The 25,911-nt window shown below is 38.8% G+C and overlaps 3 protein-coding genes across 6 annotated transcripts in view; 1 reads left to right on the top strand and 2 right to left on the bottom strand.

Moving 5' to 3' along the window:
* The first annotated feature begins 143 nt into the window (after nucleotides 1-143).
* Nucleotides 144-5,630, top strand: LOC149830421 (SWI/SNF complex subunit SWI3B-like). 3 transcript variants are annotated; one of them, XM_090015807.1, is made up of 6 exons: nucleotides 144-380; nucleotides 468-964; nucleotides 3,962-4,366; nucleotides 4,633-4,753; nucleotides 4,962-5,110; nucleotides 5,206-5,630. In XM_090015807.1, exons 1-6 carry the CDS (start codon nucleotides 197-199, stop codon nucleotides 5,398-5,400), a joined length of 1,551 nt encoding a protein of 516 aa, XP_089871933.1. In that variant the 5' UTR covers nucleotides 144-196; the 3' UTR covers nucleotides 5,401-5,630. The 3 variants fall into 3 exon arrangements, with proteins under 3 accessions (XP_089871933.1, XP_089871934.1, XP_089871935.1); XM_090015808.1 differs by having other exon boundaries at nucleotides 4,974-5,110; XM_090015809.1 differs by having other exon boundaries at nucleotides 4,980-5,110.
* Nucleotides 5,631-9,476: 3,846 nt separating this feature from the next.
* On the bottom strand, nucleotides 9,477-15,671 carry LOC149830422 (uncharacterized). The gene is made up of 5 exons (XM_090015458.1): nucleotides 15,592-15,671; nucleotides 14,369-14,445; nucleotides 11,107-11,952; nucleotides 10,742-11,006; nucleotides 9,477-10,467 (listed from the first exon to the last, which is right to left on the bottom strand). The coding sequence occupies exons 1-5, from the start codon at nucleotides 15,669-15,671 to the stop codon at nucleotides 9,477-9,479; spliced, it is 2,259 nt and encodes a 752-aa protein (XP_089871584.1).
* A 6,045-nt stretch (nucleotides 15,672-21,716) lies between these two features.
* The window catches only part of LOC149830423 (SNARE-interacting protein KEULE-like), a 102,558-nt gene continuing 98,363 nt past the window's right edge, over nucleotides 21,717-25,911 (bottom strand). For both annotated transcript variants that reach the window (XM_090016506.1, XM_090016507.1), the window contains 7 exons: nucleotides 25,801-25,896; nucleotides 24,187-24,303; nucleotides 23,697-23,771; nucleotides 23,061-23,278; nucleotides 22,750-22,840; nucleotides 22,540-22,629; nucleotides 21,717-22,177 (listed from right to left, as the gene is read on the bottom strand). In XM_090016506.1, coding sequence (XP_089872632.1) covers nucleotides 22,124-22,177; nucleotides 22,540-22,629; nucleotides 22,750-22,840; nucleotides 23,061-23,278; nucleotides 23,697-23,771; nucleotides 24,187-24,303; nucleotides 25,801-25,896 — 741 coding nt within the window. In that variant the 3' untranslated portion in view covers nucleotides 21,717-22,123. The remainder of the gene's footprint in view (nucleotides 22,178-22,539; nucleotides 22,630-22,749; nucleotides 22,841-23,060; nucleotides 23,279-23,696; nucleotides 23,772-24,186; nucleotides 24,304-25,800; nucleotides 25,897-25,911) is intronic.

The raw sequence follows: 25,911 nt of genomic DNA on the forward strand, positions 1-25,911 counted from the left end.
AACATTTTTATAAATCTCGTGATATTTGTTGCAGAGGGTCTGACTAACTCCAGCTTGCCTTTCAAAAATAAAAAAAGTTTTCTATACAATCTGTATGATTTATTCGGATTGCCGAGCCTACTCTAAGTTCGGACACAAGCGAAGCAACAGCATGACCTGATCTGCTTCCGAACAGAACGCGGTGTCTTCTCTCAGAATGGACGTCGCATCGGCGCCGGAGAACCCCCCGCCACCGCCGGATTCCGCTCCACCGGCGGATCCTGCCGGTAAACCAGAACCTCAGCCACCGTCGCATAAGGAACATCCAGCGCCACGCACTCCTCGCCCTCCGGAGCAGCCGGTTTCCAGCGTCGACCACGTCACCGTCCCGAGCTACGGAAGTATATCAACCCTCTGGAAACCCTAACTCTCTCGGAAAACTTAACTCCTCTCTCCGTTCTTATTCTTCCTCTCTCCGTCGATCGCAGGGTGGTTCTCGTTCGACCGGATCCACGACACCGAGCTCCGGATGCTCGCCGAGTTCTTCAACGGGCGGTCGACGGCCAAAAACCCTAGGGTTTACACGTACCTGAGGGACTTCATCGTGAATAAGTTCAGGGAGAATCCGTCGAGGAAGATCACCTTCACCGAGGTCCGTAGGATGCTCGTCGCGGACGTCGGGTCCGTCCGGAGGGTCTTCGATTTCCTGGAGAGTTGGGGATTGATCAATTACACTCCGCCGAAGCAGAGTCTGCGGTCGGAGGAGAAGGAGAAGCCCGGGACGGGGCTGGCTTCATTGGCGTCTCCGGTAGCTTCTTCTTCGGCGTCCATGATGTCGGAGTCGGCTCGATTGTCCCGGTTCTTCAATCCTATCGTTTCTGGAGAAATTTCAATGGATCCGACGAGGAATCTGAGGGATGGTGTGAAGAAATTGTGTAGTAGTTGCAGGTCCGCCTGTAACAGTACGTGCTTCGATTGCCGAAAGGTTAGAGTGCTCTCCACTAGTTATTGTCCGAGTTTTCCTTTGTTTTATGAAATTCTTTTTCGGTTTAGAAGAAAAAAAAATGTTGCATAATTCAGTAGAAGGTCGTATCTTTGACGGAATATCGCAAAACGATTACTGAAATTTTGAAAATTTGATCATCAATAGCTGATTATAAACTATCACATGGGAATTTCTCACTGATGGTTTTGGGCCCTTTGGAGAAATTTGAACAAATAAGAGTCAAACCAAGATGGGATGTGCAATTCCACAAGTTGCACCACTGTAGGTTATGAATTCTTGATCACGTCTTAAAATCAATGGGGGATTAGAGTCCAATTCATTAGACTTGAACTAATCTTTGAAATCTGAAGTTCGAATGATTCTTTGGCTTTAAACCAGTCTCGGAGTCGATTCTATGTTATGATGAACATAGTCTAAGAATGAGTTTTGCTGATCGGCGTTTTGTTTGTCATTTTTCATTGCTTTTGGTGGTCAAGCTGGGGTTTTGGCAGAACCCTACCTGTTCATAACTATTTAAAATGAGTATAATTGGCAACTTTTTAGAGGTTTATCCAAGGTTGCCAAGAAGGGAGAATGGGAAGCAGCACAGGAAGTGAAAGGGGCAAAAGACTATCTTTCAGGCTCATGTGAGGCAAACTGTACAAATCTTGTTCTCGGGAAAATCTTGGTGAGGAAAATATTGTGGTAATTTAAAAAAAATTGTATTCTGGGGAAGATCTTGGAAAATATCATCACACACACACAAGCTCACCCATACACACACAAATAGGTCATATTTCGAAAATATCATTTGTTTGGATTACATTGGCCTTTGAAAACATCACAATAAAATCAATATTTCCAAACTATGGCTAATAAAAATGTAGAAAGCAAAAGTGGAAGGATTGGTTAGTATTTGGAAAACAGAAATTAATTTTTTAGAAATTTCAAATGTTGAAATGCTCAAAAAACAATATTATGTACCGTAGATGATGTTTCTTAACTTGTCTTTATCATAATGGATATGCATTTTCACATAAATAACGAAAATATCAATATGAACTGTAGTATGTATGATTTAGAACTGTTTTATTGTAGATAAGTGTCCCTGCTTCCCAATGGGAAGCATGGCTTTGATGAAAGGAAACTTCCCATGGTACAGTAAGTATGCTTCCCATACACTTAGTCCAAAGTTCAGTTATCGTGTACTTCGGAAAATGCTTTCCTTATGCTTCAAAACTCTACATTTCATGCATTGAACCATGCATCCAAGTTCAGGTAATGTCCAGTAATCTTGTTTTGTCCTTCCAAATCCGTTCTGATTCTAATCTGCATAATCTAGGAAGTTGATCAAATTGAAAGGTTGCATCTGGCTTCATGTCATCCATTTCATCTCAACCAGTCATCATTCAATAATAGTGGTTAAGAATATGAGCCACATCTCTTCAGGAAGTGTCCACTAATACATTGAAATCCTTATTTGAATACCCACTCCTTCAAACTAATATTTCTCTGCAGGAGTATCTATTTTAGTAGCTGGAATCTTCGCTATAGTCTCAATTAGTGAAACCATCTACCCATCTGTCAACACTAGCTCTAGATGTTGACTTTTAGCCAACCAACCTTAGGAGGAACCTATTGATCTGCATATGACCATCTAGGTCTAATGGAATTTATCTCTTCACATTATGACACATAACATGGTTATGGACTACATGAAAGGCTTCCATGGTTGTGTAAGTATAAACCAGTTATTTGTCTTTAAGAATTTTACATGGTTGCAAAATGTTTGAAGGTGTTTATGGACTTTGTGTTTTTTGTGAAATAGATCCTGTGAAAATTGACATGCCAGGAAAATGATCAAGGCAGGATTTGCTTCTTTGGATGTACAAAAATATATGAATGTTCTTTGTAGACTAATTGGTATTTATCAGTGTATTTGTTAGTGGATATTATGAAATTGTGAGCTCTTCTTTTATATGAAACTGTAAGTTTTTTTCTTTTTGTTTATCTTCGAGTGAATAATGATGATGTTTTTGGCTGTGGGTGATCTCCTGCTGCAAATAGCATACTGCACAATAAATTGATCGTGTGCCCTAGTGAATTTGCTAACGTTGTGACTTGAAATGCTTAGTTTATATCTATGTTCTATAGGTAATCTAGCCTGCCTGAGTAGTCCACAAGAACCCCACACACCTAGCTAGGTGGGTCGGCTTAAGGCATTCAAGTTGAAGGATGTAGTGAGTTTGATATTTGGGGTGTGCATCCCTTGCTGCGCGGTAGAAGCCAACAGGAAGCTATCCTCGATGGCCAGCTGGACTCATGGAGTTTTACACTGCAGACACTGAAAAAGGGCCATGGCAAACATGGCACAAGCCCATAACAGGATGTCTGAACCATATGGTGATTTATCATTATCAAATTGGAAAAAAAAACCATGTAGTCTGCCTCAGTAGAACATACGATCAGGTCCTACCATGGCCGTGTTAATGCTGTCCACCATAAGGGTTGATGCATTAGGCTTCTTTCCATGTGCAGTGCCGTGTATCATGCCTGCATTGGTAGATAGATCCTACTAACAAATAGCTTCTGGAGAGGTGTATGCATCTTGCTGCATGCTGGATGGGTGCCGATCAGGTCCTAAATTGCTGTTGTAGTTTTTTATCTTTCTATAAAGCACTACTAAGGTTACATTTAGAAATGAGAGAAAAGAAGAAAAATGTCAATTATAGTAGATTGCAACCTACTTTGCAATGCCGGTGGAAGTAATTAGATTGTTTATTTTAGGATGTTTTGTTTGCTTTGTGTATTAACTTTAGGAATGTCTCAAGCAAGCACCAAAGTCATTTTACTTTCTTTCTCATTCTCTCACTTCTTTTATTCATTTTTTAACTTTTTTGTGAAAAACTTTTAATACTTACTAAACCAAATATCTATTACTACACAGTTATCTGGAAGTAATGATGTATAGAATACTGATTTTATGTGTTCTAACAGGCTGACGTTGTTCTTTGCGCAAGATGCTTTGTCCGTGGCAACTATCAGGTTGGTCTTTCTGCTGCAGATTTCAAGCGAATTGATCTTACTCTTACTGAAGAGGCTAAGACAGATTGGACTGATGGGGAGACATTGCGACTTCTAGAAGCCATTTTGCAGTATAGTGATGACTGGAAGATGGTGTCTGATTATGTTGGTAGCAGAACTGAGAAAGAATGCATTGCTCGGTTTATCAAGTTGCCAATAGGTGAGCAGTATATGGATCCTTTAGACCTTCAGGATGACGATAAGGTTGCTATAACAGGGGTTCAGTCTGAAGCCAAAAACAGAGGAGAAACCACATCTCCAACAAAAAAAAGGCATCTTACACCTCTCGCAGATGCAAGCAATCCAATAATGGCCCAGGTGTGAATATTTGGTATTTTAAAATCATGAATGAGATTTAACTAGAGTGTCTAATAATTAGAGAAATTATGTAATTCTGCCTTTAAAAATAGATTAAAGACTTTTATTCTCTAGACACTTCCATATTTGTATCAGGAAAAGAAAAAAGCAGGCATGGAATTGTATTTTTTCCTATGAGAAAATATTATTTAATTAAATTCTGTTTTTTTTTACCACTGTGACTGATTCATATAAAATGCTGTTAACATTTTTCTTTTTTCTGTTAGGCTGCCTTCTTGTCGGCCTTGGTGGGATCTGATGTAGCAGCTGCTGCAGCTCGTGCTGCTGTTGCAGCCATATATGATGAGAGAGCTAATTATCAATGTGGAGAAGCTTCCCCACTGCAAGGTGCAGTTGCTAATCTTGCAATCTGAAATTCCTTTGAAAGTTCATTGGCAATAAATGGAGAATTTAGGCAGTGCTAGGCATGGTTGTCCTGCAATATATGATGACAGATTTAAGCTTCATGGTTGTATTTAGATAGAATTTTGCTGCTTTTCAATAGTATCACCTTGATTAAGTCAACATGTTATGTATTGGGCAATATGATTCTTAGTTTCTGTTGCAGAAGCAGCTGCTGAAAGAGATGATGGAAATCATGGAATGTCAGCAGCTCTAGAGGCAATTTCTGTGCAGGCACATGCTCAGCTGGATCAAGAAGAGAGGGATGTGGAGCAATCCATCACAAATATTATTGAAGTTAAGGTGCTTATATTTACAAAATTTATCAAATTTAATTTCCCAGAAGTTCTTATATTACTTGAAAATATTGTTGCTGATATTATATTTAAAAAAAAAAGCTGAAGAGAATTCAGGACAAAATCTTGCATTTTGAGGAGCAAGAATTGCAGATGGAGAAAGAGCGGATGCAACTGGACTACATGAAAGGGCTTCTATTTGCTGATCAGTTGAACTTTCTGCAACGAAATTCGCACACTAGATCGACTGACAGCTTGAAAGCTGACACTGCTAAAGCTGCTGCTGATGTCACATGATTCTGGCCTGCATGTACAGTGTAATCTACTCCTTTTCAATACACCCCGCCCTTTGCTAACACAAGAAGGCATCAGGTGTGCATCTAATCTGTAATTATTAAAAGATCAATAGCTAGAATAATGCTTTCTGCACTGTTGTTATAGAGTGAAACTACCAAATTTTGCCATTGTTTGATTGTGATGCGTTGAGATTGTAGTTTACAAGCATTATTAAATTTCTTTTGTTATCATATGATAAAACTCCACAAGTACTCCCTCCTGCCCAAGTTTATCATATAATATTAGTCCTAATGGTAAAGGTAGCATGAGGTACATGATATGGATATTGAATCTGTTTTGCCCATGGAAAATCCCTCTTTTTTTTTACCCTTCTCGAACCTTACAAAACCTGCCTTCATTTTTGTGTTATGCATACTATTTCCCACTTTAGCAAATGGTTTTTTGTTTTTATAGTCTTCCACAAGAAATTTCCTGACAAATGGATGTAGGAAGAAATGACTGAAGTGAGAGATTGGAATATATATATATTTTTTGAAAGGCACGCTGGGGTTAGGCAGACCCCCACCAGTTATTATTCAACGTACCACTGGGTTTTGAACCTGCAACGCCCCACCACAAGGAGACGTGCACTGACAGCTCCTACCAACCACGAGAGATTGGAATACTTGGTGAATCTGATTTTGATCAATACTACCAACTTGAAATAAAAGTTTGCCTTGCCAAGAGATCAAGTGAGATAGGTTTCTCTCGAGGGGTACATAAATGACTTTGAGTTGTTCTGTAAATAGTTGCAAGGAGTTATTTTACTTTACTCAATCTTCTTGAAAGATTGAAAGTGAATTTTGATTTTTCTTTACTAGTTAAAGACTTGAGGCGTACTCAAAATCAGACAAAATTGATGAGAAGTTGCATATATTTTTGGAAGTATCCAACATAAAAAATGAGGCATCATCAGCATAGTATGAATGCAGTAAGTAGGGCAGGCAAACGAGCCGAATGAACCGAACAATGGGTGTTGGGTTTTGGCTCATTTACATTCATACCCTGTTCGGGCTTCTCTTGTCTGGCTCAGGTGAGCTTAGTCGAGCTCAATCTTCTCTGACCCAAGCCGAGGAGCCAAGGTCAATCTGTCTCATTAATATAAAAAGTATACATACATTTTAATATGTTTCACCCTGCGAATGAGACCAATAACTTGGAGTTTACAAGCATATGGTCCAATTAATTGATCTATCATGCTATTTGTGATATCAGTAATACATAAATGCCCATTCTTCATGCTCAGCTTGTTTATGCTGCAGGAGCTGCTCATGGCGTGCCCACTGAGCTCATTTGATGAGCCGAGCTGTGAGCAGCTTGGTTCCTTTACCAGGCCTAACGATAAGAAAATGTCTTTAGGGGAATGAACTTGAATCACTTTATGCACTCTACGTATAAGTCTTTTTGTGACTAACAAAAATAAAAGAGATAGGGTTTTCTTGTCTAAGTATATCACACAGAATGCCATTAACGCAAGAAAATCTACTTTAAGCATCACTATGCCTTTTACAGATCTTCCTTCAAAATACCTCATTTAGTCTGTTTGATAGCTGGGATCTGATGTGGTGTGCGCCCAGTGCTGAGATCCGAACTACTCTAACGCTGTATCTGAAACCCTCTATTTTAAAGTTTTCATATGCATGATTAAAGAGTAAACTCAACAATCTGAGGCCTGATCATAAATCTTCTAATTAACAAAATTGTAGTACGATCATAATTATCTTCTTATACAAGAAATAAATGATGTAATTTTATTACATTACATGCTTTAAGATTCTCTTCAACTTCAAAGAGTTTCAAAGCGCTCATGATAGGTGGTCTTGCAACCTCGATCTTCCAACCTTTCTCTACTATGTATTGGCATTCCTTCAACTTAGTCTACATTTTTAAATCTTGGAAATTAACTACTAATACATTGTGATTAAAAGGATGAGTTAGCATAGTAAGTTGGGGGGTCTGTAAAACAATAGAGCCACCTAATTTATTGGATCCGTAAGCTTGACTAACCTTAGAACCAACATGATTGTTCTCACGCTAATTATTCCTAGTGAATCGAGTGTTGGCACTTTCCGTTTTGCATGCTTGCCCATTTGTGAATACTCTTTTCTTGTCTCCAAAGATCAACCATGAGATGTTGATCACATGCTTTCTAATATAATTCCACAATGATTTTAATCTCTTTATCTTTCTCTCTCTCAACACTACCACCTATGATTGTGATCAATCTTCAAGGGATTATCAAGCAACAATTTGAGCTCAGCAGCGACTTGCGGATACCAATCTCACTGCTGGGCAACGACTCAATCCATCCCTCTATGCACATTGTATCCACATCCCCTTCCCCTTGATCAGGAAGGGCCTCGCAATCTCCTCCAGGATCTACTCATCCATGGTGGCCAAGCACCCTTCATGATCAAGCCCATCAATTGGCAGGCCATCTACAGACCTGGGGACAATCTCCAATGCCTTCTGCAGCATGCTACCTGTCCTCCAGCAATCATCCAACCTCGACTCCAGAGGATGGAACAACATGATGCCATTGACGACCCGATGATGATCTTCCTCATGATGATAGCCAGTGAGGTCAGTAGGCGGGGCAGGAGGCAGAGGCAGGGTTGGATGATTAGGGGGAGGATGGGGTTGGGAGCCCCAGCCAGGCCTTCATCTTCCATCCTGCCTGGTTGATAGTGGTGATGGCATCCCTGGTTCCGGCCCATATGCGTGGCAAAAGGAAGACACAAGAAGATAGAAAGGAAGGAAACATGCTGCCTGGTTGGTAGTGGTGATGGCACCCCTGGGTTCCGGCCCATATGCACAGCATGAGGAAGGCACAAGACGATAGAAAGGAAGGAAAAAGGAGAGGTCCAATGATAGATTTGAGAGAGAGAGAGAGGGAGCTTCATGCTATTTTCCCCAAAATTTTAAAAGATTTCGGGATGGAAAAGACATTTTAGGATGTTTGTTAACCAAACACCTTCAAATCTGTGCTAAGTGAAAAATGGGCTCCCAAAGCAGTGTTTGAGTGCCAAAAAAGTGCCCCATAAAGATCTCCAATGGATGCAATGCTGCCATCAGTAGAAAAACAATGGTATAAAAAGAAAAGGAAAATCTGGGAAATTTATGTAACTGTTTTTTTAAATAGATTGAATATAATGTACATCTCACCACGATTAGATCTTCAGATGATACACAGCCAAAACATAGTACCAGGTTCACATGCACCCATAATTCAATGGGTTCGGAGGCCACATGGTAGAGCCAACCTTAGACTGAAAACACGGTAAACTACAAGCAAATATGGTTACCCGCTTTCGCCAGGCACTTGGAAAAAAGTGTGGACTGACATCTTCAAGCTCAGTAAATTGCGACCTCTAGTCCTTGGCACCCCTGTACCTGATTCTATGCCATCAAACAACTGATGTAAATGAGCCCAATCGACAGGCTTGTCTGGTAGGAGCACGTCACCTTGTGTTGGGATGTTGCAAGTTCAAATCCCAATGGTATCGTTGTATAACTGGTAGGGGTCTGCCTAACCTCAGCTTGCCTTTCAAAAAGAAAAAACAACTGATGTAAATGAGCACAATCGACATTGCTCAAACATAGCTAAATCTGGCAGGTTTGTGTCGCCACACCATCTGTATAATCAATAGATTTCAGATGAATGGCCTTGTAATATCCACAAAGAATGAATGAATAAGATTAAACTCTCAACTCTTGAAGGCAAAATTTTTGGAGCATGGATGGAAAGGAGAATACATATGATCATGTGATCAATATGAATCAGTATATTCCTGGGCATCAGATCCTCATTTCTGTCTACGATGCATTCATTCCAACCTATTGACTGATTAAAAAATTTAGCCCGATTTTCTTGGAAATAATTCAAACCTAAGTGTTTAAGAAATGGATGATTGGGATTGTAGAACCCCGTAAATCTATCTATCCGCTCCTCCAATCACTGCAAAACTTTAGCAGATGGAGCATGCTTTTTCCAAGATATCAACAGGATGACCCCAAAAGCGAGGGGCAAGATGGCTTCAGTTAACGGTAGTGAGTCCTGACCCAAAACCAGCATTTTCCTCTTTCTTACACAAAGGACCCAGCTGCATGTGAGGATCCGAGGGGAAGACAAAGATTTTGGCAGCTGAAGCAGATGTTTGAAGTTCAGCTGAATATCTTTCTGAGGTAACTGTAATCAGCGGCAATTGTTGTGTCCCTGACAACAATGGGATCAGTGTATATGCTAGAACATGCTCAGAATTTGGTAGTACAAACACTGCATTGCTGTGTGCTCCTGATATCAAGAAACTCTGGGATTCCGCCAAGGAATAATGGATTTCCTGAACCAATGGTGTCATGTTCTGAATTCTCACAGAGAATAAAAAGGGAACACCAAGTATCACATAGGGTGGACAATCCACACACACAACTAGCAGTGCCTTCTCTACCTTAACGTCTGGGAGCTTCTGTTTTGTAACAACTCCTGTTGACTCAATCAACTCTGACTTCCTTCTCCATCTGATGCATACTGTTCCCATGCCTATATTTGGGGATTCTTTAAGAGGAATGATGGAAAAAATCTGCTTAAATTCTTCGCTCGGCATAAGAACAAGCTCAGGTGAGGTAGGCCTACTGTGACCCGACAGAAGACCAGGATCAGTTGCAGAAGCATGACTTACAATGCATGCCTCCCTGCCGTTGTCATCTCTTTCAATAGAGGTGGAAATCAGTCTCAAAGGCATCTCACTACAATTCTTGGCAGTCACAAGAAGGATGTTTTTTTCATGCAAAGCAAATGCTGTTGATTGTTCAGAAGATGACAAGGCTTGTCTGATTCTGGGAATCAGTAGTGAGTCCCTCCTGAATGGAAGCGTAAACTGGCGATTGACTACAATGGCAGTCTTTCCCTCAATTTGCAAGTTCTTCTGTATGTGAACTTTTTGAGCCATGGTTTCCCAGCTATTAGGGGAGTACCCCAGTGAAACATACAGCATCACCAATTTTGGTCTCTGCCACTTGATGTCTAACCTGCAGGACCATGATTCACCCACATTCAAGAATGGCACAGAAAGAAATCCAAAAGACTCCTGAATTTTTCTGATATTTTCGGTCAGATATTTTCGGCATTTGGTTGGGAACCATTTTCTTCAATTGATGTTGAAACACTAAGAAGCTGCACATAATGGTTTTCTAAAGAGAAAGATTCAATGTCTCTGGTTGCAAGTACGCCCCCTTCGGTGTCTACAAGGTTTATCTTCAGCTACCCAGAGCAGACCATATGTCTTTTAGCAGTCACTAACACAGACGGAAAATTTCACCAACAAATGCAGGCCCAGAAGAGCTTAAAATGAGATCAACAAGAGGCTCTGGCTCTTCCACCTGGACAACCACCTTCTGGCCAGTGAATACAAGACTAGGATCTTTGGTTGGGAGGGACTCTACTCTATCTTCAAACTTCCAAAGAGGTAGACCATCCACTGAAGCAGAACTTTCAGCACGAAAGCAGATGGTAAATTGTTGTCCTATCCTTGCTAGTACAAATAAGCACTCAAGCTTCCCACTATGATCTGCAATAAACAAAATAGAAAACAAAGAAACAAAAGTCAGATTCCCGTAGTACAAGAAATTAAAGAGGAGAGTGAAGAATAATCATGACATATTTATTACCTGGTATGACATCATATGTCACTCGCGTCCATTTATTTGAAATAAGAATTACATCTGGAGCATCCACAACTCGAATGGCCTGTTCTTGAGTAGTTGTTGCTAATGATTGTCTATGCACATTGCTAATGATGAAGTTACACGCAGGCTGGTTGAATTGAATTTCTAATTGGTCAACTTCAACAGGATGAGGTAAATGTGATACAAGTGACAATGTCAACAAAGTGGGTGCACCAGGCTTAACAGCTTGATCATGAAAAGCTACAGATGCCAGGAATACTATACTCAATGGGCTAAGAAGATCAATCTCAAAACGAAGGGGCCAATCTTCAGATATACTAATACTACCATCATCATAACTCGGATTCACCATGGACTCTCCTTTTAAAATTCTGAATATTTCCTCCTGTATGGCCTCCCTCTGCAAGAAGCTACCTGGACCAGCTGGGCCATATTGACCCTTTGGGTCAAGAGCCTCCGTACGGCTTCCAGCCATTATGGGAAGTGAATCCATTTCAAGTGAATACTCAACATAATCTTTGACGAGCCCAAGTTTTCTAGAGCAGTCCCGCAAATAACCCAAGATTTCCCAAAGCAGAGTCCGCCAACCTTCCTGTCTGTAAAGGCTCGTGATGCCATAAAAAATCTTTTTAGCATTATTAAAATCCCCTGAAGCAAAAAATTCTCTACCCATTTGATAGCTAGAGTAAGAGGCCATCCTTTGAGCTTTATCAAATAGATCATGAGATTTTCTCAATAGGCCTATAATTTCATATGAATCCTGGTGTCTCTTTCCCTCAGCAACAGCATAGTCCAGATACTCCGAATCAGTGAGGCTGCAAACACATCCTGCAAAGAGTTAAAACTCAAAGCTTAATAGAATTCACACATTTGACTTACCTCGATTTGTACATTATTAACTCTAAACATCGTATCCATTTGTTTATTGTTTTTCTTTTGTCTTTTATGAATCGGTCATTGTGTAAATCGCGATACGTATAAATCATTTCAGCCTTTTATTAATCATTGTGTTGATTTATTTTTTGTTACCTCGATTTGTACTTTACTGAGTCTAAATATCGTATCGATTTGTTTATTGTTTTTCTTTTCCGCCTTTTATGAATCAGTCATTTTGTAAATCATGATAGTACATATCGTTTACATAGACAAAGCTCATATTGGTTTGCAACTGTTACTAAAATATTGTGAATAAAACAGTGAAATCGATTTGCAACTGTTACTTAAATCAATATCAAGTTGTAAATCCTATTGTGAACGAAATAGTGAAATCGATTTTTATTTTAGTAAGTTTAAACATCGTGTCGATTTGTTCATTATTTTTCTTTTCTGTCTTTTATGAATTAGTCATTCTGTAAATCGCGATAGAATATATCGTTCACATAGATAAAGCTCATAAACGTAAATCGCGATAGGACAAATCATTTCTACTTTATGTTTGTGGCTTTATAGATCGTGATAAAACACTTCTATAAAAAAAAGTCACGATCTCTTATAGAAAGAACTTTATAATTATTGAATGTTATATTACAATAAAGAATTATAACCGGTTGCAAGTCATTCGGTATCAAGCAAATCACGATAGCATGTAGCTTTTATATGTATAAATCGTTTCAGCCTTTTATAAATCATTGTATAAATCTCGATAGGAAGACAACGCATAAAAGCAAATCATAATTTTTGCAGTACACAACGCTAAATGCTTCTTCAATTTTTTTTTATGAAGGCCGAACATTACAATGATTTGTTCAGTGGCACTTGTGTGTTACAATTAATAAAAAAAAATTATACATTTATAGAATGTCACGTTATAAAAAAGAATTATAAAATTACAACAAAGAATTATAGAATTACAACAAATAATTATTGGGATAAAAAAATTACATAAAATTTATTCAGTGGCACTTGACGACTCAGATGGACTATGACATACAAATCGTCTCTTTCTTTTCCTTGGTGGACTCGCTTTCCTCGGTGGCCTCTTGGTCGATCTTATTAAAACCACTAGTAATCATCTCTAACAGTGTACCATATTGTGACTATATTTGTCTTCCCAAATTCCTCACATGCTTCTGTAACTCCTTATTCTCCCTCTCCAACATCTCTAATCATGTGACAGAGACTACCTTCTTTTTTGTGAGTTGTGTCCACTCCTCATCGTGTACTGCAACTGAGGGAATCGTTGTTGTAGCTGGAGGGACACGATGAACATTTTTTCTATGTTGGAAGACGACATGATGGGGGACAGGAGGGACACATGGGTTCCCAATATTTCCACGTTGCTTCTTCTCAATCTTCAGTTTTTGATGCATGGGTTTCTAATATTTTTTGAAATAATTGGGGTCATATTGTCGTTCTTTATAATTATATGCTATGGCATGAACACCTCCTTTGTACCAACTATCCAATTATTTCCTTAAGCGTTTGTGTCAATTCACGTTCCTGACTCCACCACTATTCATCTTCATTTTCACTTTCATAGGTTGCTTTGGGGTAGACTGTCCCAAGCTAGCTTGTAGGAGAACTCGACTACCACGTTATAACTCGGCTTCAGATTTGCTAAACAGCCAAATATCGTAGCTAGACACTCTCGCAGCCTTAGCAACAACCTCTTGGTCCTCATCCTCACCATCTCCATACGGTCTCCACACAACATGTACATTGAAGATTATGGTTTAGGTATAGACATAATTATTCATGCTAATGAATGCTAAATATTAAAATGATTTATAATAATAAGTGTTAAATATATTACAACAATTGTTACTAATGAGTGCTTTGTATTAAGATGATTTACACTAATAAATGATACATATTACAACGATTTACAATAATGAATGCTAAATGCTAAAATGATAATGCTTTGTACTAACGAAGACAAAATTCTGCAACGGTCATTACTTAAGAATGCTAAAGATTATAACGATTTACACTAATGAAAGTTAAATGCTAAAGCGATAACGATTTGTACTAAAGAATACAAAATCTTGCAATGATCATTACTTAAGAATGTTAAACATTAGAACAATTTATACTATCGAATGCTAATGCTATAACGATTTGTACTAACGAAGACAAAATCCTGCAACGATGATTACTTAAGAATGCTAAATATTTCAATGATTTATACTAATGAATGATAAATGCTGAAACAATTATAAACAATTTTAAATAATTTACCTCATTTAATTGCATACCATCTAAAATGAACTTAGCATTATCCTCCTTGACATTTATTCTATCCCACCGGCTGATCTTGGAAAAACCACAAATCGCAGGGTCACACTGAGGACGTAAGGCGACAATATGCTTTCACGCCCAGACCTACAAAATCAATATATTAGTAAGACTATAACATTCAACGATCTTAGTATATAATTACCAAATATATAATAAACAATTACTTGAACAAATGGCCAAAACCCTCTGACAGTTTGTGTACCCTTACTCGCATAATAAAGTTGATTGTACAAATGTGCGAGCATAGCAGCACCCCATGCATAGTTGTTGACTTTATCTAAGTCTTTCAAGACCTACAGCAACAGGTAACTTAACCTCGAACTAGACAAATCCGAAAATAAAGTAAGTCCAAAAAAATAAAGAAGGAAGTCGCGCAACTCTTGGTCAGCTCTTTCAGATGCACATGTAGCAGACCGACCTTCCCATTTATTACAGAAAGAAGAAACTTTCATCAATGTAGAATTGCTTTCACCAAAAATACATTGACTTCAGTCCTCCATCGATATTCCTATAAGGGTCATGCACTTGTCCCTTGCGTTATAGTTTGAATCTCGTGCTAGGATAGCACTTTCATGGCATTTAAGACCTGTAATCCGCGTCACATCTTCTAGGGTCATGGTGATATCAAAAGAATCAAACTGGAATATATTCGTCTTATTATTCCACTTATTTACCTGGTGGGTCATAGTGTTCCAACATGTTTCAAAATAATACTAGTCTAAAAGGTCGCCAAAGTGCATATTTCATAATCGATCCTTCAGATATTCACTTAGTTGTCTATATCACGACAAAACTATAGGCCACTAACACCGCCCTCTGAGCTTTTCACCTGATGCTCTACTTCTTATCTGGCCTCCCTGTAACACAAAATAACATATTATTCGTATCGAATCAAAATTAGTCTCATTTATACTTCTACACGTCGTTGTACATAGTAATTGCTATATATAATAATTGTTGCACACTCGCTATCACAATAATCGCTATACATAGTAATCGCTATCACAGTAATCGTTATACATAATAATACTTATCATAGTAATCGCTATACATAGTAATCACTATCACAGTAATCGCTATACATAATAATACTTATTATAGTAAATCGTTCACAGTAATCACTATAACATTAATTGTTATACATAGTAATCGTTATCACATTAATTGCTATACATAGTAATCGCTATCACATTAATTGCTATACATAGTAATCGCTATACATAATAATACCTATCACAGTAAATTATGACAGATAGAAGCATTTTACGTACTTTGGTCACACTTTTCTCATCTTCATCCCCTTTCTCCATCCTCTACCTTTCTTGTTGTTACTTCGCTCCGTCGCCTCCCTCCTCTGCTTTTCTACTTCTTCCTTCCTTCGCTCATTCGCGTCCCTCCTCTGCTTTTTTACTTTTTCTTTCCTTTTTCTTTTTCTTTTCCTTTTCCTTTCTTTATCTTCGTCCTCTTGCGTTTTCCTTTCTCTTTCCTTATCTTCCTCTTCATGTTTCTTTCTTTCTTTTTCCTTATCTTCCTCGTCCTCCTTCTCCTTCATTTGCCTTTCGTTCTCTTTCTCGTTCTTTTTCTTTTTTCTTTGTTTTGCATTCTCTTCCTCGTCCTCATTCTCTTTCCTTTGCCTTTTCTTCTTTTCCTCGTCCTCATTCTTCTTCCTTTGCCTTCCCTTCTCTTCTTTGTCCTCCTTTTCCTTCCTTTGCCTTTCATTTTCTTCTATGTTCTCCTTTTCATTCGCCTTCCTTTGCCTTTCCTTCTATTCCTCATCATGATGCTTCTTCCTTTGCCTTTTCTCTTTCATCTTCATCATTTACCTTTTCTTTTCTTCCTCCTTATTCAATTGCCTTTTCTTCTCTTCCTCCTTCTCCTTATTCTTTCTTTGTCTTTCACTCTCTCCCTTCATTTGCATTTTCTTTCTTTACTTTTTATTCTCCTTATCCTTCTTCCTTTGCCTTTCTCTCTCCTCCTCTTCCTCTTCCTTCTCCTTCTTCATTTGTCTTTTCTTTCTTTACTTTTCATTCTTCTCCTCTTTCTTCCTTTGTTTTTCCTTCTCTTCGTCATTCTTATTTTTCTTCATCTTTAGTTCTTCCTCATCCTTCTTCCTTTGCTCTTCAGCCTCAATATCTGATGGATAATGCTCTGCATTATACAATTATAACGCTTTGTCTCTGTCTTTATCATTCTTAATCTTCATTATATTTTGGTACTTTTCATAACGCTCATATATATGGGACTGGTGGATAATTTTTCCAATAGCCATCCATCAAACGGCGGGGGCTTTCTTGTCTTACAAGCTTTAGTCATTGCTAGCATGCACAATACATAAATTTAACCGCATCATTATATGTTACAATTGCCTCCCCAAGTATATAATATTACAAGTTATCTCATTCGTTAAATAATCACCAACATTACAAATCGTCATAATATTTGGCTTCATAAGTAAACATCATTGTAAGATTTAGCAAACTTAAGTACAAATCGAGGTAACTTCATAAATACACATTGCTACTGCTTTAAATGTATACATCGTTGATGCTTTAAACTTACAAATCGTTGTAGAAATCGTAACCTTCATAAGTATATATCATTGTAACATTTGGGTTTTATAAGTAAATATTATTGTACGATTTAGCAAACTTAAGTACAAATCATGGTAACTTCATCAATCATAAATACACATCACTACTGCTTCAAACATATAAATCGTTGCTGCATCGAACGTACAAATCGCTACGCATTAAATGTATAAATCATTGTTGCATTCCAACGTACAAATCATTGTAGAAATTTAGCCTTCATAAGTACATATCGTTGTAATGTTTGGCCTTCATAAGAACAAATCGTGTTAACTATTTTTCGATGCCCAGAAGGTAGATATGTACAAATCGATTTATTTCAGTATGAAAATAAGTGTTATTTAGCATGAATAGTACAACCACTTGTAAGATTTAGCATTTAGATTTACAAATCGATTTGTTTACATAACAAAGCCTTAAACGAAACTCACTGAAACGACATGAGTTTTGGTAATCTGAAAGTGGAGGAGAAACACCCAGAAGGTAGATGCAGCCGATGGTGACAACGATGCTCCCACTGCGCAGACGATAGTAAAGGATGCTCTGACGACAACAAACGACGACAAAGGTTGCTCTGGCGGCAGTAGACGACGGCAAAGGGTGCTCCAGCGGGAGCAGACGACGACAAAGGGTGTTCCGGCAGCAGCAGACGATGGCAAAAGGTGTATCGTCAGAAGGAGCTCTTGTTACAACAGATGGTGCAAACGTTTACTGCTTAGGGCAAAAACGAAATGTTTGGACTTTGAAGAGTTAATATCATCCTCTCTTTTCTGGATGAAGAACATTTTTGTCTTTTTTTTTTTTTAAACCGGCGTTTCACTTTTCTGCATAGAAGACATTTTTGTCCTTTTTCTCAAACCATCGTTTGATGGAGGAAAAGGGTAATTTAAGTCTTTGCAACTGCACCGGACTCCAACGCTAAGTGATGCAGACACACACGGGGATACGAGCCCCACGTGCTTATATACGTGGTGATCATCCGGACCCCCGAACACGCACTTGCGTCTTCAGGGGGAACATATAACCTGCTTCAGATAACCGTGGATTGTAACATGCTCCCAAACAAAGCCTAATAGAAATGGAATAACGATCGAGAAGCATTTACTAGAGGAGGTTGGAGACTTCGAGAATCATCTGACTTGTGTCTCCCTTACGCACAGGATTTAGGTGGTGCGGTCAGTGGGTGAATGGGAATGCAGATCGTATGAAACGCAATGTCACCCAACGTTGTGGTTCTGAACTCTGGGTGACATTGCTAATGTCACCCAGCGTTTGACCTGTTCTGCTCTCGGGCGACGGAGAAATGTGTCCGCCAATTCATGAACCGACCTAACCGTTGTCCTTTTCTCGAGTCAAGCCCACCCACGCACCGTGTAGCCCGGCCACTACCTGAGCCCAGTTGCTAGAAAGTAAAATTTCCATAACCTTGCCAACCAACCGACTTTCTTCCAGGAAGAATGGGGGATGCCATGATTCATTGATTAAAATAACGGGAGTTATTGGCTGCGGATCAATGTTCCTATTTGTCAACTGCTGCGCTATGGCCTATGGTTACTGTTTGCGGTCTTTATGCTTTTTCCATATGCACAGAGAACTATCCAAAGTTGAGACAGGTGATTATGCATCCCGAGTAAAAATGCAAGTTTCATACTTATCCTATAATGGGACTTTTTTTACTTTTTAGCACCCAATTTAATTTCTCTTTATTAATCCAAAGTGAACAGCCTAAACCAAAGTTTGAAATAGTCTCATAAGAACTTTAGCTAGAAAAGGGTAAATATTTCACACAATCGTTTAGACATGTCGTTTTTTCAGTAAACTGATTCATGTATGTGATTTGCATGCTCCATTTACTAGGGATCGGCAAATTCTGATACTAGATCAGGATTTCCAGTAATTGAAAAATAAATGCAATGAAATTTTCCTCACTCAGAAAAATCATGTTTTGCTATTGAAGGAACATGTTCAAAGGTTGATTCCCAATAATTAGAGCATGTTGAACTACGACATCAGATTGAGTCAAACCAATTTTCATAATTTGATTCTAACTACATCAAGCATACAAACTATTGTGCCATATATATGTTGGAAAAAATGCAACTACAAAATGCATGAATCATCCCATTTTATCATTAAAAAGGAAAATATGAATCACAGTTCTTGATACCGATGGAGAAAAAGGGCTTCTTGCTCATGACATCAACTAATGATGAGAGTAGGAACGCAGAGTAATCCTTAATTTTTCTTTCTCTTAGGGCATGTTTGTTTCATTCCCATGAGAGGGAAAGGGTTTTCATGTAAAAAGTCATGAATTTAAAAAAAATCCTGCCAGCTCAGCCTTTCCATGAGATTTCTTTCACTGGAATGAGCGGGAGAGATATAAAAGAATATGCAGATGAAAAGTGGAAGGTGATGGCAAAAACTGAGGCCCACATGCGTGGGCATAGCGCTTTCCTACCAGAGCCGGACCTGTAAAGAGGCCAGTGAGGCTTGGGCTTCAGGGCCCCTGAGTTCAAAAAAAATTTAGGGGCCCATTTTTAAGGCCCGAGCTCCCCATAAAAATTTTAGGAGGCCATTTTATTGTTATTTTGATTCTTAAAAAAAAATCGGAGGCGCTGCTCCCGAACTCCTACTATTAATAAGGAGCCCATTTTTTCCCTCCGCCTCAGGCCCCATAAAACACTGGTGCTCTGTTTCCTACCATAGTGATTTGATGTTTATTTCATTCATAGTCAGTTTCCCATAACATGAAACAAACAGGCCCTTAAGGGGCATTTTTTTTTCTGCCCCCTTTCATGTGAAAGCTGTGTTGTTTCTCACTGAGCTCAAACAAATGTTCAACAGGGTTTCGTGTGAAACCCGCGTCTCTCTCTCTCTCTCTCTCTCTCTCTCTCTCTCTCTCTCTCTCTCTCTCTCTAACACACATGGCTCTATTGTTTCATTCAACTTGCAAGACACTACATATAAGCACATATGAATCTTTCAAATTAGCTGCAGCCATCCATTAGCAAGCTCCTCTTCTCTTCTAATGCAGATCCGAATCGACGTGACTTGCAAAGGCAGGCACACATGCCACTGCAACTTCCCGAGCAGACGCACCACTTTGAGTAGACCGGAAGGAATATTATTGCCAGGGTCTGAATGTGTTTCTGTGAGTATCTGTCTCACGAAGTTCCAGCAAACCTCTAAGCCGGAGGTGGGATTTGGGAAGTCATAGCCGATACCCGTGGGATTTTACCGATATCCATACTCTCTTGCCACATTATTTCACTGTATCATGGAGGACTGTTGTCCCTTGCAAAGAGACAAATAGAGGAAACTTACCATTTTAATGGAGAAGTTAATGGGAGAAAGATGTGGGGGAAAGAGCTCTATGGAAGCGTGTCTACCAGCATAGCTTAGCTTGAAGTTTGGTAAGCTTTTGCAGAGTTAAGCTTTTCTTCAGCCATTCAAATAGAAAAATAAATTCCTAGATGGTTATACTACCCAAGTGAATCATGTGGGTAAGATTTTGTGAATTTGAGTTACTGTGCTTTGGTCTGGAACTAACGTCCCCAACTTACATATGCCCGGTGGCAGTTGTTAGCTTCGGAGGTTCCACCACAACGTTCACCAACAGCTTATAAACTGCAGCGATTTGATTGCCCAAGCCCAAGCGTGCTTGCTCGGACTTGTCTAGGGTTCAGTTCCAATCACCCAAAATCTGTCCCTTGTAGGGCCAGCCAACCATGTTACTCTTTCTCCTCCTAATCAGAGACTCCAACATTCATCCCGCTTGGGTCTAATCTAACCCACCAGAATTTGTCCACTTTGATCTGACACTTCCTCGCATGCTAGCTCAAAAGACTAGGTTGTTATAGATGATTAGTACCATCTCAATGTCAATACAATGTTCATAATGAAGCACATAGCAGATATTTACAACTAAGAGCCCTGTAATGGTTAGTGCACGAAACCTTGTGTTGGGACGTTGCAAGTTCGAACCCCAAATGGTATGGTTGTATAACTGGTAGGAGTCTGCCTAACCCCTGCTTTCTCTGTCGAAAAATAAAAGCACATAGCAGATATTTGCAACTAAGAGCCCTGTAACTTGGTTATGACAACTAAGATCTTGGATGAAAATGGATATTGACGCCTCCTGATGCTTGAAGAAACTTGAAGTGCAGCATTTGTTCACATTCTTTGTGGCCTTCAGTACCTATCATTCTTCTCACCTAGTGAACCCACAACGACTTTACGACATCACACCATCAAAAGCTGCCTCATATGCATCAATAGCCACCCACAATCCGGCAGTACTAGTGTGCAGGGGTGCAGTTTCCTCAACAATTATGAACTCATTTGTTGGCAGCATGAGCCTTGCCGTTTAAAAAGAGGATATTTCACCAAATTTATTGCCAAATAATACAAGAATTTCCTCATCATTACTTACCTTCCCTTTTTATCGTGAGAACAAGTTTCCCAGTCCTGAATTTTGCCTAAAGTGCTGGAAATGCTGGCCACCATCTTAATAATTCGGTTCTGATCCAAAATATAAATGATCAACTGTTGAACATTCTTAGTGCACCGATCATTGCCACCATCGCCCAACAGAGTGAAACGCAAAGTTCTTGGTAAACCATTGGAACTCAATGACCGATTCTAATGACGGAGAAACCTTCCCTTTAGTTCACATTGTGGTTCAAGCACTTCTACTCTTCATGGTACGATTGTAACCGTGAAACTCCATTGCTTCCACGTTCTTAGACATGAAAGACAGCATTCTTCTTGCAAGCCCTTAAAAGTTGAAAGAATTGCATATAATGTTTGTGTTTCAGAAGTTAATTTCTATTTAATTTTTTGACAGGTAAGAGGAGAGACTAGCACCACAATTTTCCAATTATATACAATACAATAAATTTAGTAGGAACAAGCTACACTTTTAACTGCCATAATCGTTATAAAACCTGCAAAAGTAAATACAACAGGGTATCTTGGGTGGTGCCATGTGATCCATCATTGAACAACGGTTGCCTTCCACGCAGCATCCTGCTCGCCTTTAACATCTACATCATTCTGAGTGGAGTACCAATTGGAAATTTTTTAGGAACACAAACTTTATTTTCATCTATCAGAAGATATGCATTCCGTCCACCAAATATCAAAAAGATAATTTCCAGTAATGATCAGCTGAACTAAATTCGAAGATCATCCAATGAAAGCTCTTGAGCAGACAGCAGCTTCATTTTCTGCAGAAATAAAAAAGGAAAAATAAAAGCCATCCATCAGAGGGAAGCAAGATAAAGCATTCAAAGATCCATATGCAGCACAAGTGTCAACTCCAAGGAACTAGATGATAGGGGTGAAATGAAACTTGACACCACGGAGCAAAATGGACCAAATATCTGGTGGAAAAGCAAAGCACAGCAGCATGACATATTTGCGGCAGAACTATAAATTTTACGTATTTCTATATGCGTAATTATCCTTTTTGGATGGTCCAATCTAGCCAGGTGAACCAGATTTTATTTGGATAGGAAAGGCTAATGCTGTCAACTGATATACAGTGCAGTTCAACTTAAGAATCAAAAACTGGGTCTGTGACCTTTACCGTGATAAACTGGGGAGGATCATCAATGCTGGATGAACCAAGGACAATCTCCCGATTGAGCTCATTTGTGAGCTTGTGGGCAGTGCGTAGCTGATCAAAATATCACAAAGCATCAATTTTAGAGTAAACACTACATGACCTCTCCTCGCCTCTTCTCTCCCTGGAAAAAAAGGAAAAGAAAAGGAAACAAGTACTCGACAATTTGCATACTTCTGAGCGAGTAGCTCCCCCAATGATGAATACAAAAATGCGCTGTCCCATCCTCTTAAAATCACTTGATGCATGCCTCAGAATGGAATCACTGTGAAAACCAGGGTATAAGTTATTAGAAAGCAAAATTTGATTTTTCATATAACTGGATCAAAGGAACACAGTACAACCTTAGGTACAGTCACATGGACACACACACACACAAATGCACACATGGACACACACAAACACATGCACACACACACACACAAAGGGCATATGGAACTAGCTCACAACCAAATAAAATATATATAGATGTGCATCTAGATTACCTCGAATAACCGTCATCAGACTGACGAGGCCTTGCCCAAGTTGCAGGCCGCCTTGACCTCATGGAATGAGCAGGCTGACCTTGGGTAGTCCGCACAGATACACTCTGAGGCGCACTCTGAGGTGCACTCTGAGGCCCATGACAAGTGGGGCTAGGGTCGTTCATGCATGGGTATTCATTCTTTGGCAGTTCACCTTTGCTAAGTTGTCTAATCAACTCCTGGAAGACAGAAAGAAGAGGATGATCAAGGGATATCCTTCATATGGATACCATTATGTTGTGAGATCAATAAAAGAATGCAACTTTAAGGAAATGACATCACAGTAGTTTATCATTGCTTTGAACACAGGATCCCCAAGTGGTGATCTAGAACTTCAAACATTTATTTATCAAGGGAAATCATATCTGATTGATGGCTTTGTATCTTATTTCACTTATCTTTATACATGTCTGTGTGTGTGTGTAGACCCACAACATGACACACACACACACACACACACACACACACACACACACACACACACACACACACACACACACACACACACACACACACCGGTGAACCTTCAGGTCATTCATCATGACAGTCTGACAATTTAAGTCCAGAAAAGGAAAAAGAGATTGTTGCTTATTGTACCTCAATCATGGGATAGAACTTTGATAATTGCCATGTTTCTTGCTCATTTGTTTTCTCCTTCCTAGCAGCATGTTTCTTACAAAGAACAGAATATCAGCATCAGACACCGATCAGTAGGGAATCAAAGATAAGAAGTCAATCAAATTGATCACGCAAATGCAGAAGTGGTTTCCACCTACATCACAGATTTTGCCAAAAAGATTGTATTTTGCAAAACTGATGAAATAGTGTAAATATAGTAGCAACAAAGTGAACGCCCTCAAGGACAACAAAATCTCATGTGATGCTATTTTCATGATAATTTAACATAAAGATTTCAGTTTTTTCTTCTCAATTTCCTTTTTCCTGTATTTTTTCTTTATAAGCTTTAGCAAAAGTTTTCTCCAAAAAACCATTACTTCAAAATCTCCCAAGGAATTCCCTCACCAAAAATATCCCAAGGACTAGGGTTTGTAAAAATGGCTTCAACTACATAACTATGTATGTTTACCTTATTAACATCGAACTTAAGAGAGAATCTTCCTCCTGAGGTCTTCTTTGCATCTGGACCTCCCAGGAATCTCAAGTTTGTTACCGCCTTCATATCATCACTTGAAAGGTGTGCTAGCTTTCAAAGAAAGTAAAAAAACACTTTTACAGCTTACAAAGAAAATAATAATAGTAACTAAGATCACGCTAATCAAATTTTCACATTAACAAAATCATAAAACACGTCCACAGGGATAGCTCCAGCAAAAAATTATTTATTAGCTTCTTTCACACAAAAAACCATTTGCTGTAGGAATACGAACTATGTGCATGAAGCGACAACTAGGGTATGATCAACATTTGAAGGCAGTAACTTTGGTGTGCCAGATTATCACTCAAGATTAAAACAGCTGGAGAAGCCACAGAAAAAACAATTCATGACACTAAAAAGTCTTACATACAAATATATCAAAGAATAGGATAAAAGAAGAATGGTATTAAGTAAAGTCAAGCTAAAAAACATGCAATAAACAAATAAACAAGTGGAAATTTAAAAAAGAAAGTTCATAGAGACATTCTCATATTGCAAAAAACCATAGAAAGACAGATGTCAGTGGAGGCAAATATACAGAAAGGTGATATGGATGGTAGCAAATCCATGACCCTATGTGACAATGCTAAAAAATGCCAATTGTTATAATAGAATCAACATCAAGCAACAAGAAAAGGCTTCATATGAAAATCCAACAACAACAACAGCTTCATATGCAAATCCAAACTCTTGTATAAAACTTCAGAATTTCTTTCTCGACATTTATATACATACATATTTGAGTATAGATACTTTTTTTTCCCTTGTGCATTGTTATGAAACAGGGATATGCCTATCCCTTTGTCTATGCAACATCAATAAATATGAAGGTATATCTTGTATGTAGATGCAGATAAAAAATTCATGAATATGGACATAACTTGTTAGAATTACAGGCCAATGATACATGGACGCAGATTATTAAATGGTTGAAAGATATAAACAAATGCATTATGAAAGCATAATACCATTTAGTTGGAAGCATGAATCAGCTCCCAAACTATGAGATCAAGATCCAAGAGCAGAGGTATGGTGCCCAGAATCTAGCCTATAGGCTCTAGAGTTGCTGCTGAGCATACTTCCACAATATGGTCACAAACTTTCAGAACATAACAATAACCAAAATGTTCCCCGGTGTTAGAAAAGTTTATGAAAACCCTGAACCCCATATTGACGGTGTGTGTGTGTGTGTGTGTGTGTGTGTGTGTGTGTGTGTGTGTGTGTGGCGAGGAATCTCACCAAGTAAAAAAGTTTTTCATTCAGGAACTACCATCATGTAATTCTCAGCATTCCCATATGATACTCTAAAATTAGTCGCACTTATCCTTAATTTCACAAAACAAAGAAGACCTCAGAAATATTTCTAATAACATTTGCTGTCACCATCAAGTTGAACAAAATCAAACACCACTCAGTTATACTAAAATGTGCAAACAATAGGGATACAATATTAAAGCAATTAGAATCTATGACTGGTAATAGAGAAATATTGTGATCTTGGAGGAACATAAATTATTCTGCACTTCAGAAATGCAGGATAAGTACCTGCATCAATTTAAGACCCTTTTCTCCTTCAAACTTCTCTGGATATATAGCAGCATAAATCATCAGTAAGCGCAATTTGATTTCTGGAGCAGCATCCTGTACAGACATTGC

The sequence above is a fragment of the Nuphar pumila genome, chromosome 8, assembly GCF_984573655.1.
Source record: "Nuphar pumila chromosome 8, dmNupPumi1.hap1.1, whole genome shotgun sequence".
Lineage (NCBI taxonomy): Eukaryota > Viridiplantae > Streptophyta > Magnoliopsida > Nymphaeales > Nymphaeaceae > Nuphar > Nuphar pumila.

Bases quoted from the DNA above. Each gene is read 5' to 3' on its own strand.
- LOC149830421 (XM_090015807.1), top strand. From the start codon at position 197: ATGGACGTCGCATCGGCGCCGGAGAACCCCCCGCCACCGCCGGATTCC. The intron at 381-467 runs GTATATCAACCC...CGTCGATCGCAG, and splicing joins CACCGTCCCGAGCTACGGAA to GGTGGTTCTCGTTCGACCGG. The intron at 4,754-4,961 runs GTGCAGTTGCTA...TATGATTCTTAG, and splicing joins AGAAGCTTCCCCACTGCAAG to TTTCTGTTGCAGAAGCAGCT.
- LOC149830422 (XM_090015458.1), bottom strand. From the start codon at position 15,671: ATGGAGAAAGGGGATGAAGATGAGAAAAGTGTGACCAAAGTACGTAAA. The intron at 14,446-15,591 runs GTATTATTATGT...TTGATTTTGTAG, and splicing joins GTCATAATTTACTGTGATAG to GTCTGGGCGTGAAAGCATAT. The intron at 11,007-11,106 runs GTAATAAATATG...TGTTTATTGCAG, and splicing joins GACATATGATGTCATACCAG to ATCATAGTGGGAAGCTTGAG.